Source organism: Nesoenas mayeri, assembly GCF_963082525.1.
Source record: "Nesoenas mayeri genome assembly, chromosome: 13".
In the NCBI taxonomy this organism is placed as follows: Eukaryota; Metazoa; Chordata; class Aves; order Columbiformes; family Columbidae; genus Nesoenas; species Nesoenas mayeri.
In genome coordinates, this window is record NC_137550.1 from 12,664,856 (window position 1) to 12,683,386 (window position 18,531).

Sequence of the window (18,531 nt, forward strand, 5' to 3'; positions counted from 1 at the left end):
GAAAGCGTTATTTATAGCCTTTAGTGTTTCTTCTCACCCGTATAAATACAAAAATTAGATATAAGGGCTGGATCACATCTTCTGAAGCTTTTGCTTTGTATGAGCAATCTTGAAGAGTCAAGCAAAGCTGCCTAGAAAATATTTTAATAATAGCAGTGTAGGGACTTCGTAATTGCTGTGTTGCCTCCACCCAACTGCATAACCTGATCCTTGTGTTCCCATGCTGATCTTGGCAGCACAGGGTATATAGGATGGACTGTCATGTAGTCTTTCATGGGCCATTAAAATGTGCCAGCATGTAGTTCTGAACTGTGTTTTGATTTGCCATGATATTTTCAGTACACTTAGATTTAAAGGGACATTATAATCTAGATGGAGAATACTTATGCACAGTACAAGATAGGGAGAATAACTTCTAATTTGAGTTAGCAGTTTTTAAGCTTAGAGATAATTTTCTAGTGCATGAAAGAGAATGTCTCTCCCAAACATATATGCTTTGAGTACATTTAAAGTAGATCTGGTGGAAAAAAATTCAGAGTGGAGATAATGAAAAAGGAAAACACTTTTTATTGACAATACTGATTTTAAGCCTCTCACAGGAGGTGCTTTTTATCTCGTGCAAACTCCCATTTGACATCAGCAGTAGTCGCATTTAAAACATTTCCTTTATGAACAGTGGTTGTTCTGAAGTGCAGTCAGTGTCTCCAGTCGCTCTTCTGCCCAGCTGGTCAGAACAGCTTGGTGTTTCCTGACTGCCAGGCGGTTCGAAAAGGTAAACTGGAGCTTGTTTAGAAATGGCAAGATGATAATTTTGGATATGTTGAATGGGAACTTGGCAAATAACTATAGTTTTTATTTCAATTTTAACATAGATTAGAAAGAAAAAGAAATTTTAAGTTAAACTAGGTGTTTCTGGTATACAAGTATAATGAATGGCGTGTTGCATGTTTGTGGTTCTTTATTTGCCATTCTTCCATGTTGATTTGATAACTGATCACAGTAATAAAATCTGGAAACTGGGAAAAAAATTTTCTCTCACTCTATTTGTCTGTCACTGATACCTTCAGCAAAGCCATTGCTCTTTTGTAGAGGTCGGCCTTTTGATGGTTTGAGGTTGGGTAGCAAGGTAAACGTCCTCTTCCCTTTTTTTTTTGTATGTCTAAAGTATTACAGCTTCTTTCTTCATGAGTTACTTGGGAAATTATTTTGTCTTCTACATCCTTCATGTAGAAAAGGACAACACAGGTAGAAGGAAGGGCTGCCAGAAGTGGGAAAACCTCCTCTCCCAAATCTGTTGTAGAGCAAATGTATGAATTTCTTTGAATGAAAACTGGAGCAGAGCAGTGTGTATGTGTCTGCTAGCATGTATACTTCTATTACTATAAACAGAAGTAGATCTGTTTGTGTGCATGTTCTGTAACATGCTCGTCTGTCTTCTGAAATGTCCACGCAATATCAGTGAGCAGTTTTAGAAGATCCTGAATTAAAGCCGTGCAGATATAGTCCAAATTTCTCATAGGGCTGAGTTTTATAAATATTTATATACATAGTATTTTCTGTTTGTAGTTTCTCTGCATTAAGATATGCCCGTTTATTTTAGCCATATGAATAAGAGATTATTTGCAACATATTGGAGAACCACCCACAAAATGCTTAGAATTAGTAAGATCTTATTTTTGTTACAGATTTTCTTCCTAGTTCAGCTTGGGGCATTGTTTTTGGAGAGTCTTGTTATTGTAACTCCTAATAGACTTACTTTCATGGAGTTCCTCTAACAGTTATTTTTAAATAATTGGGAAACAGTGAGTCACATCTTCAAATTTAAGTGATCTATTTATTGAGTCCAGACAGTGAGTGCTTTGACATGTCCTGCCCATGTCGCTCCGTGCATTGTCAATGTTCGGTAACCTTAAGAAAAGTAGAATTTGATCTTCTGTTTCTGAGACCAAGAGTTAGAGATTGTTGAAATAGGGAGTGATGCATTACTTTTCATGTTCCAGATAACTGTGTTTTCTGTTTGTTTTCTTCAGTTTTCCATTTTTATTATCTTTACTCCTGATGACCTTTTCAATAACTGTTGTTTTTTTTTTTTTTCCCAGTAGATCACTTCTATGCTATCAAAAAGCTCATATTATGAAATTCGTACAGGTAGTACTACTGAAAGGTTTGGGATTGTTTTTTTTGTTGTTGTTTTAGTGCTTTAGATTTTCTTTCTACTTTTTCAGCTTCATCAGTCATCTTTTTGATACCATTGCTGCCTTCTCCCCTGCCATCGTGGACTGATAGTAAAAGCTGACCACACTGTGAACATGTTTATCCTTAATTTGTGCTTTTTCAGGAGTGCGTATGGAGTGAACGCTTTTTTTGTTGCGTGCTTGCTGTGACTTTGTGAATGCTAAGCTGCTTGATAACAGCTTCAAAATACAGTGTCAGCTACTTTCGGATATTTCTTACCTTTAGCCTGAAATAAATGTCATGTGTAAAATCAGGGACCCAAGCCTGCTACTATTTGACTTGAAGGTTTAGAGACATTAAACAAACGATAATACTTATCTTTTGGTGGTTTGCTGGTGGTTACAGTTCTGTTTCTGTTATATTTGTGCTCGTATTTTTGAGCAGTAATGTGTGCATTCATTGAAGACTGGAGTAATATTTACATCTTGCAAACATGTTTGTCATTCTAGATGATCTTGAAGGCCCCTTCTAACTCAAAGCATTTACTAACGTTCATGACAAATCGCTGCATTTCTTACAGTTGAACAAATCTTGGCGGGTAACTATTGTTTAGGAGACTGGCATTCTTGAATGCAATTACATTAGGAAAGGAGATTTGTTTTTAATTAAATTTAATTAAATGCAATGTATTGGTAGAGCAACATAGTTGTTTCTTGAGGGTTTAAAAGTGGTTTAAATGTTTTTCTTGTTTTCAAAAAGTAGCATTCTTTTCAGTAGGCTTAAGTGTGAATATTTATTAACATCTATGGTTTACTCTTAATTATATAAAATGTAACAAACTGAAGACACCCAACATCTTATATTTTATGCAATAGTACTCTATTTTGTAATCAGTTCACTGACAATTTTGTGTGTATATATATGATCAGACTAGAACTACATTTACTTGAATCCTCAGTTGCATCATTCTTTGTGTCAGTGTCTGAAGCAAATTACCTCCTACTCAAAGATTTTGAGTGATGAATCTTAGTAGTGCAAGTTCCCTGAGATGTCTCCAATAATTAAAATATTTTCATAATAGTCCCAGGTCCTGTACTTAGAAACCAGCATTCTGAAGACAGTTAAATGGAAATGGTCCTTTGCAAAGATGAGTTTTCAAGGGGGCATCTGCGATGGAGAAATCCCTTCTTGCTTTTACTTTTTTTCCTCTTTTTTTCCCCCCCTCTGTTCATTCTGAAACTATAACTTGATGAATGTCATCAGGCCGTAATCCATTTATTCCGTGTGGTGGTGGGAAAAGAGAACTAGATATTTCATTTGGACTGAGTGAACCAGAGTCACTCTGAACCGAGCCCCCACTGCCATCAAACTGAGATATTTTCTTCTTGATCAGTTTTCTTTCTTTGGCTCGGCGATTCTGGAACCAGATTTTCACCTGTGATGTTATAAATTATATCAGATTAATTCAAAGTAGTGCTCAACTTTTTACAATAATAGTAGCAATGAAAATACAGATATGTTAAAAAAACAAACAAAACCAACAAAAACCCTCACCATGAAGAAGTTTCTTCTCATATTTAAGTGGAACCTCCTGTGTTCCAGTTTGTACCCATTGCCCCTTGTCCTATCACTGGTTGTCACCGAGAAGAGCCTGGCTCCATCCTCCTGACACTCACCCTTTATATATCTGTAAACATTAATGAGGTCACCCCTCAGTCTGCTCCAAGCTAAAAAGCCCCTGCTCCCTCAGCCTTTCCTCACACAGGAGATGCTCCACTCCCTTCAGCATCTTTGTTGCTCTGCGCTGGACTCTCTCCAGCAGTTCCCTGTCCTTCTGGAACTGAGGGGCCACAACTGGACACAATATTCCAGGTGTGGTCTCACTAGGGCAGAGTAGAGGGGCAGGAGAACCTCTCTGACCTACTGACCACCTCCCTTCTAATACACCCCAGGTACCATTGGCCTTCTTGGCCACAGGGGCCCAGTGCTGGCTCATGGTCATCCTGCTGTCCACCAGCACCCCCAGGTCCCTTTCCCCTACACTGCTCTCTGATAGGTCATTCCCCAACTTATACTGGAACCTGGGGTTGTTCCTACCCAGATGACAGACTCTGCACTTGCCTTTGTTATATTTCATTAAGGTTTTTCCCTGCCCAACTCTCCAGCCTGTCCAGGTCTCTGGATGGCAGTACTTCAGCCACTCCTCCCAGCTTGGTGTCATTAGCAAACTTGCTGATAGTACACTCTTTTCCCTCGTCCAAATCGTTGATGAATATATTGAATAATATAGGCTCCAGTACTGACCCCTGAGGCACTGCACTAGATACAGGTCTCCAACTAGACTCCGCCCCATTGACCACGAATCTCTGGCTTCTTCCCTTCAGCTTCTTATCCTTCAACTGGAGCAGAACCATTGAAATTCTGTTGTATAAGGTGTGTTTGATTCAATAGTTACTGCATTTGCAGACTGCAGAGCTGTGCTTTCTGAGTGTGCTCTCCAACACAGGGATTTCTAGGAGATTGTTATCCTGAATTCCTCTAGTCTTTGTATGAACAAAGCTAAGATACCTGGGACCCTGCTTGGGAGGCTATTTAGGACAGGGCTTCAATATGTACTTGATATGAATGAATGCAGATCTGCTTTCCAAAGAAACAATGGATGCACTTGAAAATTTCCTGAATGGATAATCTTGGTTATATATATGTGTATAACAGGCATAAAAATTTGGCACCTTTATAAAGTGGATGTGAGCTACTATGATAGGTGAAGTACCTGTGAATATAATAGCAAAAAATAAATCCTGACTTGAAAATCAGAGGCTGGAAAAACTCCTTAAAATGTGCCGAAATCTAACTGACTGAGGAAGAATATGGCCTGTGGAAACAGTGGCAAAAAATTTGTAATAAATACATAGATATCGCACTCGATTGTTCTTTGAATGCTGAGTTTTTATTTTCCTGGCTTACAGCTGAAATGTATCCAGTGCTCTAGACTTTTTTTGGCCACCATTTTGTGTGGCTGCAAGAAGGAATAAAATGGTGAATGTCATGACCACTGAGAACATAGCTGAGATAATGTTAAGCTGAACTGTTTAAATTCCAGCTGTCTAGCAAGCTGTTAGGCACATAAGAGTAAATACTTTTTCTGGTACAAATGAATTCCTATTGTTTAATTACCCATAACTGCAGGTTTCTGTCAAATTAGCCTATTTATTAGTTTGTATTTGCATAGTGTATTCTCTGTGTGTCAAATATACTCACAAACTTTTTCATGGTTGCCTTCGCACTACTTTTGGGTACAGAACGTGAATGCTGCTCGTGTCCTCGGGCAGTAACAGTGTCTGGTGAATGGGTGCGTACGAATGATGGATAGTCTCTGTGTACCTGTCTTTCAGATAGTCCCAGGTTTGCTGCAAGTTCTGACTTTCTCCGTATTGTAATGTATCTGTTGCAGTGAAATTCCTTCTCTAATTCTAGTCTCTGATGATCTGTGTAAACAACTCGGTACTTTTCTTTTGTTCTTGTTTTACCTGTTTAAGAAAGAAGTGTTATTAGTATGTTAAATTTTATTTTCTACAACATCTTTCAAACATCTCAAACGTTTTACAGATGTTCATTAACTACAGCGTACTTGCATGGGATTGTTTTGTGTGTTACAGCAAAGGAATATGAGGTGCAGAGTGAGTGTTGGTTATCATAACTGTCTTTCCCTCTTTATCTTACTCTCCCTGTAAACACACATTTAAATGTGACGCTCAATGTGAAAAACACCCTGAAGCATCTTAAATAATCCATAGCAGTACATAATTTGAGCTGGCTATATTTGAACTCAAAGAGGTTTCATTTCAGCACTCATTGAAGTGACTTCCATGTGTATGTGGGCATACATACACAGGGTTTCAAGACTGAAGTTCAGTCACAATTTTAGTTGTACCGTGTCCTAATTCTTTATTTGAGTTTTTAAAGATCACCTCCCTAACACAAAGAAATATCTAACTAGGAATGCCTTTTGGTTTCTTGTGCGGCCATAGGACATGCTTTTAAGTTCAATTATAACTTGAATTTATTTTTTCAAAAAGGTCCAGTCTTGCAAGATGCTCAGTGCCTGTAGAGCTATTACTGGGGTACTCTGTGTGCTGAGCTTCCCTTTCAAGTTGAACACACTTGGCAATTTGTAAGATAAGGCAATAAAATACCTGTAAAAGCATTTAGGTATTATCCTCTCTCAAATGTATAAAAGAAGTACTCTTAAATATATTGGATGAATACTGTTAAGGAAGCATTACTTGATGTTTAGAAGATACCTATCATTTCATGGACTTTTTAAAAACAATACTTCGTGTAATAATACAGATCACTTTTCAACTTATTTGTTCTCCTTTGCACTTTCAAGAGCCAACTAGATAGTTTTCCTTTTTCTTCTGATCTTCCCAGGTTTTTTTTGATGTGAGTTTTCTGGGACAAACTGTAGGACAAAGACTCCTTTAAAGTGGTTCCCTAAAATCCATTGAGGTGTTAAGATGAAGCACACGCCACACAAAGGAGCGACAAGGAGATCTTATCAAGAACCCCTTTCACATTCAGAAACACAAGCCAATTGGTTTGGAATTTACAAGCCCTAAACAAATGTCGGACTCTTTCATCTTAGCAGAGGAAAAAAGGACAGAAATAGATGAAGGAATATTGTTTTCCTCAGTTCTCTCTAATTTTGGATTAACGCTGAGGATAGACTGTGATATTTTTATCTGAAGGCTGGGGGTAGACATAGCTGAAGACATTTTGAAATATGCATAATTAAGGATGTTTTTCCAAATCCTGCGGCAGTTTGACTTCTAGTGTACAAGATTTTCCTGACTAAATTTGCAGGACTAAAACAATTGTCAAACTAAGTTTACATTTTTCAGAGTACAAATTGTTGGCTTTGAAATATTTGCTCTAATGATAGTTATAATGTTAACAATAGTATAGATAGGTTCCTTGTAAACTAAAGGCTTAGAAGGTAATCTTTGAAAACAAGTTAAAATTCAACAGGGTTATTCCGGCTTCACTATAATCAGCAAATATAACCATGATTTGAGGGGGTGGAGAAAAGGAATAGTTTTCCCCATTCCCCTTGGTCATAAAATTCACAGAGCATTTCTTCTGAAGACAATAAAGCCAGGAGAAGGCCTCTTTATTTGCTGTGAAAATCATCACCCTTTCCGGCAATATAACTCCTGAAGAAAAGAGGGAGAAGGAAGAGACAAGACTGCATATCAAAGCAAAGTGAAGTGTTAAAAGGGTCTGTTGCCTCAATATGACAGATAGGCCTCAAAACCTCAGACAATGTAGCCCAGTGGAAAATAGATGTCACAACTAGTTTACAAAGCAAAATAAATTAGCATTAGAGCAGAGGCCTCACCTTTTTTCCTGCTTTTCTATTTTGCTTTCTGGCTATGTTTCTGCTGTGAGGTAATCTGAATTACTCGTACATCAATACTTGTTTAAACAAAGACATAAAATATGTTGACTATGGTTTAAAAAAAAAAGCTGATGCTGACAATGCAAAATATAAAAATAATATTGTACTTTGTTTAGTCCTCTTAAAGTCTATTCTCATGCTGAGAAGAGTCACTCCCAGATGAAGTTTCATCTAAAGCTTTAAAAGATCTATTTTCTAGTCCCTGGTTTAGATACCTTATTTGCAGTAAATTTCATGCCTTTAAGGCTTACTCACTCTCATAAAACACACATTTTACACTGTTGATTACAGAGATTTTCAAAGTGAATTGGTCTGAAGTTCTGCTCTCACAGAACTGAATCTGATAGGGCATTTTGTCATAGATTTTTAGTGAAAACAGGATCAGACTATAAGGGATTCTGGAGATGTTCTTTTTCTGATTTTGTTAGCTGGTCTGGGAAGATGTCTTTACCAAACCCACTTTCCATGTTTATTTTTGAAAATTTCTCATTGTCTTATATGTTTGTAGTATCTGTGTATCTGAAATAAAAACAGGCTTGGTTCTGACTATACAGTTACTGTATTTTAATAAGAGGATATATATAATGTCAAATCAAATATTATCAGTTGAAGGGACCTAGCACTGCTGTCTTTGTGATGGTGTTTCATCCTGAGAATTTACTTGGTCAGGTAAATTTTCATTTCACTTATCCTGCAATTTTATTTTTTGTATAAAATGTTCAATAGAAATATTTCATCATCACACAGTGTATATGATAAGAGTCTAAATAGAGGGGGGGAAAAATATCTCATTAACATCTTCTTCTCAAAAATAATTCCAATTATCTTTAGGACAGTTCTTCAGTAGGTTACCTCATTTAAGTACGTGTGTTTTGATTTCTGTTATTGTGTGCTGCTCACATATGTTGACATGAGTACACACCACTAGTGAGGTTAAGGACATATGCATATTTATATATATACTTGTAAAGCTTAAGGCTGTGGTTCTGGAATTTTAGAGGAATGAACTGTACTAAGTAGTGATAATATTGAAGAAGAGGAGCCGGTAGCTATTTTGATAGTGTGAATTAATATTATGCAGTAAGGAAAAACAGAGAGCAAGTCTGTTTCAAAGAGAGGTTGTAATGGCATCAAGTAAGTTTGCTTGAGTTATCTTTTAGAGAAAGCATTGATAATATGTAGCTGCTACATGCCTTGTCATTAATTGCTTGAGTTTCTTTTTTCCCAACTTTTTGTGTCAGTATAAAGTTTTTCCAGTTTTTACAGTTAACATTATTTTAAAAACACCCATGAAAAGCCAAATCTATTCGGTACTTTTCTTCTTTTGCAAAATACAACATTCTTGCTTTACTCTCCTAAACCCTTTTTTTTAAGCTGGCTTGATGTCTCAAAGCTGTTTTTAACACTTCAAAGGATTTGGCTCAAGGAATGTGCAGCCTCAGGACATGTATCTATTGACAGGCCCTGATTCACCTGTCCACTATTGTTCATAAAGTATTTTGGAGTGTGTGTAAATTCTGTGCAAGTGCACTGTGCAAGTTCAGACAAGAGATGAATATAAGCACATCACTGCTTCTCTGAATTGCATATATATTTTATGAAGTTGAGCAAGGGTGTGAGAAACATTTCAGAGTCTTGCATGTCTGTGCAGTAAGTGTAAAACTAGGATTTAGATTATTTTAGCCTGTTTTATTCTTAAAGAATGCTCACACATTTAGAATTCAGTGACAACATGACAGAGGCACAGTTGCCTCATTGACATTCAGTAGTGTTAGTTGAATTTGGTCTACACGCAAGTCTTGCATCATTTCTACACCTGGAAATCTCCAATGATGTTAATGAAGTTACTGCTGATTTACATGAGTATAAATAGGGGGGAAAAAACAGACTATAAATCTGTCTGGCTTTGAAGACCTTTGTAGAGGCTCCAAGTGGAAGGATGAGATTGTGATATCTTAATGTTCACTCAGCATTTTATATTTAGTAACAATGGGAGAACAGTGTTTATCTGCTCTGTAACTAAGAAACAATTACCAGACTAATTTTGCTCTAGAGTAATAACCATTTGAAGGAGGATTGTGTCTCAAGCGGCAGTGCTGATGTTCTGTCTTCTGATTGCTCCAATCGTAATCGCTTTTCTTTCTTTAGAGCATTTTCTTTGATGCTCTCTAACACGCACTTACTACTTTTAACCTTAACAATAGATTTAGCAAACCTTGCTACACCCAATTTACACCTTGGAAATATACATTGAGAAGTTCATCTGGCATGTAGATTGTGACAAAAACAAGCACATAAACGAGTGATTTTTTTTTTTTAATTGTGTAATTGTGGCAAGCTGCAAAATTCTGGTACGTGAGAAAAATATTGTAAAACCGATTTGAAACTAAGTGAAAAGAAGCTTAATTGATGAGATACGCGGTCTGCAAACAAGATAGCCTATGCTGATGATTTGAGTCAGATTACTTCCCTAGGAATATTTCTTCTCACCTAATGAATCTACGTAGAAAAATTAAAGGCACAGGAACAACAGGAGAAATTTGCATAATCACTAGAGTTGGATCAGAAGACATAATTTTCTTTAAAATCATTGAAAAGTCTGTAAAGATTTAAGAAGATCAACGTGATTTTATACTCATATTTACCTTGTGGCACAAAATTTTTGCCTGTAACTGTTAAATGTTGCTGTGTTAAATGTTCCATAACATTGTCAAAAGTGTCATGTTCTTAATCCAAAATGCTTTGCAGAATATTAGAACAAAGTTTCCTGGACTTGAGTGAGATGCAGCCATATCTGAACACAACAGCTTTTCCACTAAAGTAACCATATAAAGCCTTTATGGGATGAAAGTGAAACTAGTGCAAATTTAGTTAAAACTGCATTAAATAGCAAAAGGTTAAATAAATGTCACAAATGACACACCAGCCTGTGTGCTTCAAGTAAAGTTAATTATTTATAAGATCAGTGATAGCAGAAGATGCTTTCTCAGGCTCAAGATGAATATATACTTACCAGTAGTGTTCACTTGCACTGTTTTCCTCATCCATTCGTAAGAGCTGTGCCTTTGGCTGTTGGGAGAGATTTGCTGGGCATTAATTGTGTCTACAGGCGGTAACCCCCCAGGTGCGGCAGGATGGAGGGAGCTGTAATCAGCAGAACTGTAGGAGACCTGTCCAGGAGACGAGCCATTGAGCTGGGCAGCAGCGACCGTGCTGGAAGGTCCTGGGCCGTAGGCGTTCCAGTCCTCCCGCTGTGGGCCGTAGTGAGATCCCCAGGTTCCTGCGGGCTGGCCATGGGTGTCCAGACTTGGCACATGATGATATCCCATGTAATCGGAGTAGGGTGGCGTAGACACAAAGTTTTGTGCTGGCAGGTTGTTGTTCCCTCTTGCAGATCCTGGATACATGCTGTTCTCTTTATCCAAGAGAGAGCTCACATACATGATTGTCACAGATTATTAATAATGTTGTCACAACATCTTGTTCTTCCGTATTTTCTTCCACTGCTTAAAAATAACTGTGTTTGGTTTTCTCTGATATTGCTACTCTGCTTGGAATCTTCTACTTCATCCTGCTTTATTATCAACTGTGCTACCAGGTGCTGGTGGTAATGGTTTACCAAGATCTTGTCTGACGTCAGCCTAACTGCCTGCCTCATAATTACATTTACATTCAAATGAAGGGCTGACCAACCCCACCTTTCTGCTACTTCTGGTGCTTTCTCTTTTACAGAACTTTTATCTATCCTATTACCCTTCCCTGATATCCAACAGCAATTCCAGTACTGTAAGATGATGCAACAGTTGCTTGCATTTGTCACTTGGTAAATAAACTGGTTTTTAAGACAAGACAGTGGTAACTATAATAGTAATTTTTGGTGTTCAGATGATTCTTGCCTGAAACATTTAGTTTTGTGATGTGTTCTCAATCAACAAGTAAATCTGTTAGGTTCTTAATTTCTCAGATACTAAAAGAATATATATAATTTTTACTTCTTAAATTAAAGAAAACAGTTTGAATAATTGTAAGGCAATAACAGAATACAGAGCACCATTGTAAACTGCATGTCTTGAATATAACTGTTGCAAACATTTTCTCGTGATTATTGATGTTTGTAAGCGGTTTACCAGCAGAGGAGAAATTCAGGCTGTAACTGTAATGCACATGTTCACACCCTCCCAATACAAATTAAAGAGATCCCTTCATCTACCAGCCATTGCAAACTGACACATTTTAAAAAGCAGACAATAAATCTTCCTAACAAAGATGGTGCCAGAAGTCCAAAGAAAATGACTGTAAAAAGTAGTGAAAAAAGTCTTTGATTAGGCCCAGCAATATTGTTGCTTTCTGTTTGCAGCTGAAGACAGCTTTTATCTGCCTGCAAGGCTGTGTTCTTTCCTCTGAAACTGCTGCCGGGTGGCTGTTTTCTATGGTGGCAGCTTAGGTGAGTGCAGTCAGCAGGAAGGAACATCTAGGTTATCGAGTTGGTGGATCAGAACTGCCTTGGTGCTTTTCTGGAAAGCGCCCGACGTGTTTGCTCTATAGGGCAATGTAAGTGTTCCCATTGAGAAAAGTTATTTTAAAGGTGGGTTTATATGTTGTTATTAAGATCTTAATATTAACATGGAAGAACTAACCTATTGCTTATGACTTGAGAATTGCCTCTCTATGATTATGATTTGTATGCTACAATTTGTAGAGTGAATTTGTTATATTTTTATCTTGGAGGATTTCTTTGCACTGAGCTATTTGTCAAGGGATATGCTTGCAAAAGAGGTGCAAATTACAATGAGTTGTTTCCCTTTACAAAGGTGTGGTTTTTCATTCAGTATGCTTTGTATTTTGACACTACTTGTATTCACACATCCCTTCTAATTCCAGCACTAAAGGATTCTAAATGTGTACTTAAACACAGGAAAAATATTCCTCTTCTGTGTTTTTTTTTAATTTCTTTTATTTTTTATGGAATATTTTTTATTGAGAAGCGTAGCAAAATCTTTTAATTCATTTTGCTATATTTACAGACTTCTTGATCCTTGGGGTCCTGAGAATGCTGAGAAAAGTTGCATCATGGGATAGGACATGGAAAAAGAAAGGCCTTCTGTAATTGGTGTACCCTTATAAAAATAGATATTAAAAAAATGGAACAGACTCTTGTTCTCTTTGTCTTGAAAGAAAAGTAATTGTAATAAAAGTTTTGAGAGCCCACAGATTTTTTAGTACTGATATGTACTAAAAACACCAAGGAACTCCACTGAGCATACCCCAAATTAAACAAGATCTGTGTCTTGTACTGGAAGTATCTTTGGCCTATTTGTGGTAATTATGCCAGCAGTTAAATTCCAAGGTATTGTGAAATGTCATGCAGAGCTGTCAGTCATAGGCAGATTCATAGGAGGGTGAAGTGTTGTCTCCATTGACTATATCTGAGATCCCTTGACATGACACATGAACATTGGTTGCTCATAGATTTCAGATCAGACATGCTGTTTAACTACTTGTAAGCACACCATTTTCACATCTCATTGAGTGGCATTTAATTTCATATAATGCATTAGATGATGGTAACATTTTTAATCTCTGGTTTTTCTCTTTGTGAGATGCCTCTGTGCATACCCCCCACAATTTCACTATCACCTAATCCTATTTTTTGTATCTCAGAGCTTTATCCTTTATTCTCTGTTCTTCTTTTATCTTTTGTTTATGCTTCTCCTTTCCCTTTCTTGTTTTGCCTGTTCCATTATCTGAATTTTCTTTAGATCTATTTCAATTCTTTCCAGAACATAATTAAATCAAGATACACTGATGGCGGATTGCTACACTGATTTGATATCAACTAACAATAGTAAGCTTTGAATAACGCATTTTGTTTAAAAAGATTTACATAGCAGGATAAGATTGCCAAGTAGGACTGCAGATTTTTAACACCGAAGTGAGAATAAGATAACTAAAATGGCAACATTCAGCTGATCATCTGCACCCTGACTCTTATGCCTCCCGTTTTCTATAACAGATCCACATGGATGTTTTAAAAAGGAACCATACCTTCATATGTAGTCTAGTAGTTTGAGGCTAACAAAACTTTAGTGTTGATGTTGAATCATTTCTTAGCCACGCACGTGTCCTTCATGCTCAGGTCCAGCATGCTGGTAGCTGCAGAGCCAGAGAACCGCTGCATATGCAGTGTACAGCTGTAACTTACACTGTAGTTCCAGGAATACTTCCAGTGGTTATTGCTTTCAGGAAAAAGAAATGAGTCCCTGAAATGCCCTTGCCCTGTCCATAATTGCACTGAGGAGGTGGCAATGAGTTGCTGCTAGTAGAGGAAGGACTTGTCCTGTGTAAAGTGCTTGTGGAACTATCATATTACCATGGGCCCTCTGACTTTCTAGGGTGGTGGGAACACAAAAGCACTTCTGAGCAGTGAGCTAGACATCCAGAAGCCTCTCATCCATGGGGAGGTTTGTATTTATACAATTTTCTGCAGTGGGTGATAAAGACAGGAGAGGAAAGATCTGTGTAGTGTTGGCAGCAAGAGTGCTCTTGGTGTACTTCAGAGAAAGTGATTGCCAGATAACTGGCATTTAGACGAGGTTCCTAGGGACATGGTTTGATGCTAGAGTTGGGTTAGGTTATGGTTGGACTTGATGATCCTGAGGGTCTCTTCCAACTGCAACGATTTTATGATTCTATTCTAACTGAATGCCAGGCTTACAATTTTCCCTTTTTTTCCCCATCTACCTGTTAAAATGCTGTATATAATTTATCTAAACCAGTCTCTACAGGAGATGCATCACTGTTTGTTGAAGTGTGGTTGTATGTGTGTAAAATTAAATGTATTTTGAGATCTTTGGGGAAGAAAATTTTCTAGTTTTCTAATAAGTGGTTGATGAAAATCTAGCAATAATAACAAGCATGTTGATAACCATTGGAACTATTGAAGTTTTGTTTGTACAAGCAATGTAGATAGTATACTATGGTATATGTGCTGTTCTAAAGAACATTTCCAAACTGAGTAGTAGTAATATAATCACAAACATGCAATCAAATATTTTAATGACAGCCATAACAACTGCAATTTCAGGGACTACTGGTAGATTAAAACTGGCCTGTACAACAATAACTTCTATTAAAGGTGTTTATACCTGTAATAGCTTTTAATTAGGAATGCTTGCTCAATAAAGTTACTCTTCCTTTTATATGGATATTAAAAGGAACAAACCTGTCCGTCTTTGAAGCTTGAAAATTCATTGAAACGTATCTGAGGGTTTGTTTCTGAGGCAAAATAAGCAGGTGAGCATTGTGTGTCCTGTTGTAGCTAAGGTGATAGAATATGTGTCTGTTTTTGTGCGTCCAGATGACCATTCTAATAACACATCACACTTGGAATTTGAGTGGAATGGCTAACAAAGGACTTTAGTAGCAAACTATGTATTGCTGATAGTTTTAAGCAGTATTTTGGAGATGTTACTGACCCTTTATTCAAGCTGGGCTTTGCACACATACCCATGCCTCCTAAAATTAATAGTCAGCTGTATAAATCTTGAGGAAAGATCAGTTCTGTTGGAAGAAAATCTGACTAGTCATGAAGGCGGGTAGATGGTTTTAAAACTCCAGAACACACTGCTAAAGAGACTGCCCTTGCTTTCACTGAAGCTTCTACAAACACAGAGCTGCTTAAAATTTTATTTATCCTTTTTAATTGGGCTGGTTTAATATGTAACACCCTAGTTAGGTCTCATTTTCAGGGTTTGAAATGCAAGCACATACCAAATTGTATCTCCAAATTGACAGTGTGGCACAGCCTAGAGACCCAAACGAGCAATGGTAGCTGAACTATTTCCACCTGCTGAAATGAGCTCTTCTGGGGAAAAAGAAAAATGGATATATCACACGTTTCAGTTCTGTACTGTGTCTTTTTCATCCCTAATATGTATTTCTTTTTCATAAGAGACCAGTAGTAGAAATAAAAGCCTCGGTTGCCCATGAAGCCTTCCTCAATGGTTTCACTTTTAACTCCATGCTCTGAAAGTTTGGTTAACAAATCCATTTGAAAAATTATGAAAAGTGACTTGTTGGGAGCATGGTGATTGTATTTGCCCTTCTCTCTGTTCCACTAATGTTTTTCTAACTGCTGCTAACAATGACTTTTCTTTCACTTCTTGATGTTAACTTTTTATTTTACTAGAAGGAGCAAAAATATATGTCATGTATGATCTGCGTCAGTGTTGTATATGCCAGGAAAGAATGGTCTGGAGCTAAAGGAGGTCTTAGTATTCTGAAATCTAAATAGCTTAAAATCTGCTACAAAATCAATGCTGACAGTAATAAGAGTATGTTTTACTGCTCACAAGCAGACAATACAGCAGAAGTTACAGAGTCTGCATGTGAACTCCAGGTTAAATAGATTGTTTTTAGCAGAGCCATGAAAATGAACAGCAAACCCTCTATTGATATTTATTTGGTTTCTTTCTTGAGTCCTGTAGCATAGAGCTCCCACTTGCTGTAAGTAATTCATGCTGACCAAAATATAATTTGATGGGATTATTGGGTACTCACTACTGAGTCCTTGAGACGCTCTTTGGTGTCGTGTTTCATGAAGTAACAAAGTAATCGACTGCCTTTACCATTTGCCATTCTTGCCATGTGCATAGTTTATATTCTGGTAGACTGGCATTTTTGTTGCACAACTGTAACTCTTCTTGCCTGCTCTCACGTAGAGAGAGGTTATTGTCTATGTAAAGTCTGTTCTGCTTTAGAGTGACTGTATTTTATTGTGGCTTAGAAGACCAGGAACATTCAGGGTGTATCTTAATTAAGCCTCTCTATTTAATGTGATACCTCTTAGAACAGTGCTTGTTACAAAACATACAAGGAATTATTTCTGCTCTTTGCGTGTGAAAACAGCTGGCAAACTTTTAGTTGTAAAGCAGTGCCTGTTCCTTTACTGAGTGGGGTTTGCACAATGTTGTGTCCTAGTAGTAGCATCCCATGCTGTTCTGAAGTGTGCCTGGCTGTGGAAGTCATCTGCAGGGACACATCATTTCAGCACATTTTCTGGATGTAAAAGCCTAGGTTGAAGTAAGCCTGTACTGCACCAGCAAACCGAATAAGGGTGCTAAAGTATGAGTATGCTTTTTAATTTTTATGTTAACATCCAGAATGAGTAAACTTTTGAATCTACTCCATGAGTAGAAGGTAGCACATATTAGATGCTCTCTCATGTGTATGTTAGTGGTTGCATAACCTCTAAGCAATTGCAGGTACTGCATGTTTGAAGTTTTTTGTTTTAGAAGTGTACTTTTGAGTTATATGTCTTGCTTAGCTGCATGAGGTTTTTGCACAAGGTCTTGTTTGCTATGCTCTTCTTGATCTTTTTGTATCATATAGACCACAATTCTCTCTGGGTAATGGGGTTTAAAGGTTAGTGAATTCCTCTGAAAATTGGACATACCTTGATTGTTCTTTTAATCACAATTAGGATTAAGGGCTTAGATATTCTTGTGATGTAGTCTAAGGTATGCTTTTCTTCTTCAAGGTACTTTGCTAACAACCAATCAATCTTCACAGCAGCTCTGCTTTAGTGTCTCTAGTTTTCAGATGTGATAAAAGTGATAGGTTATATGATATACCCAAAGCCAGGAATAAAATAAGTATTATTCTGAGTACGGGCACCAGTATTTCATGACTCAGTGTTGGACCAAAATACTTGCAGTTGATTTGTCTCCACTGTTACGTCTTTCTTATTTTTAATTATACACAATACAGCATCTAAGCAACAGCACTACACAGCCTTATTAGAGAAAAAAAATGCTTTCTTTTGGTTTTGGTGGGCAACTGTTGAAAGGATTAAGCCTTATTGAAAATATTTAGCTGAATAGATTGCTGGTAGGTTTTACAAAAAAAATTGTACTACTGAAAACAATCCCTGGCATAACTAGAAGGTTAATAATCTCTAAGGTATTGCCCTGTTTTATAGATACTGCTTTTGGAGCAATAAATTTTAACCTTTGAACATGTGCTTCTGCAAATAAAATCCAGCCTTATTTTGTGTACTTAACAACTTCTGATTGGAAACACATAGCAACCTATAGCAAGCATGCTTTCAGCAAACTGGAACAGAAATGAGGCAGATCTTCAAAGTGGTCACTTATCTTCCTCAATAACTCTTCTACATGTAAACAAGATAAACCAGGTCATTTTGCCAGATTCTCCTCTCTTTGAATGATGTTTAAATAATTTTAAAGAGAAAGAGGTTGTGTTCAGATATATTTCTTGAAGTTCTTTCTTGAAGGACATTTTTCTTTTTCCTTTTTAAAATTTTAATACGAAATTAAACTATGTAATGGAAATGTGATTAAAATAGGTAGCTGTGAGCTTGATACTGCAAAACCCTAGGGCCAGGGTTCTGTGCACTGAGCTAGAACTAGATCCTAGATTACTGTGTATCAGTACAAAATACAAAGTTTTCTTCTATATTCTTACCTTTTGAAAGCCTAAATCTGGAAATTTTGATTGATTTTTCTCTAGTATGCAAGCATACTTCATTTAATTGGCCGATGTGAGGATGCTTTTCTCCTTGATCCTTTTGCAGTCTCTGTGAAGTTAAATATATGTGCATGTGTGTGTGTTAACTGTAGGTAAAATATCTCTAGTATTTCTCTTTGTAGACAGGATGGCTGCTCTGTATACTTCCAATGGATTCCTTGTCTGGACACATCCAATGGATATCTCTTTTGGGAGACTAGTGTTTTAGTTTGGTTGCCACGCTCATCAATAGAGATGATAAATCACTTTTGTTTCCTACATGCCGCTTGTCATATTCCACTTTTCATAAGATGTGGAAATCAGTCGGAGCCTTTCTGGTGCTGAACTTTGAATTGCAGCTTCTTCAT

At 37.1% G+C, this 18,531-nt stretch overlaps 1 protein-coding gene across 1 annotated transcript; it reads right to left on the bottom strand.

The window, feature by feature from the left end:
* Positions 1–3,403: 3,403 nt before the first annotated feature.
* Positions 3,404–11,079, bottom strand: LOC308045419 (homeobox protein CDX-4-like; the record flags this gene model as incomplete). Its single annotated transcript, XM_080352696.1, has 3 exons — positions 3,404–3,610; positions 5,560–5,705; positions 10,650–11,079. 3 exons carry the CDS (start codon positions 11,077–11,079, stop codon positions 3,404–3,406), a joined length of 783 nt encoding a protein of 260 aa, XP_080208822.1.
* Between the last annotated feature and the right edge of the window lie 7,452 nt (positions 11,080–18,531).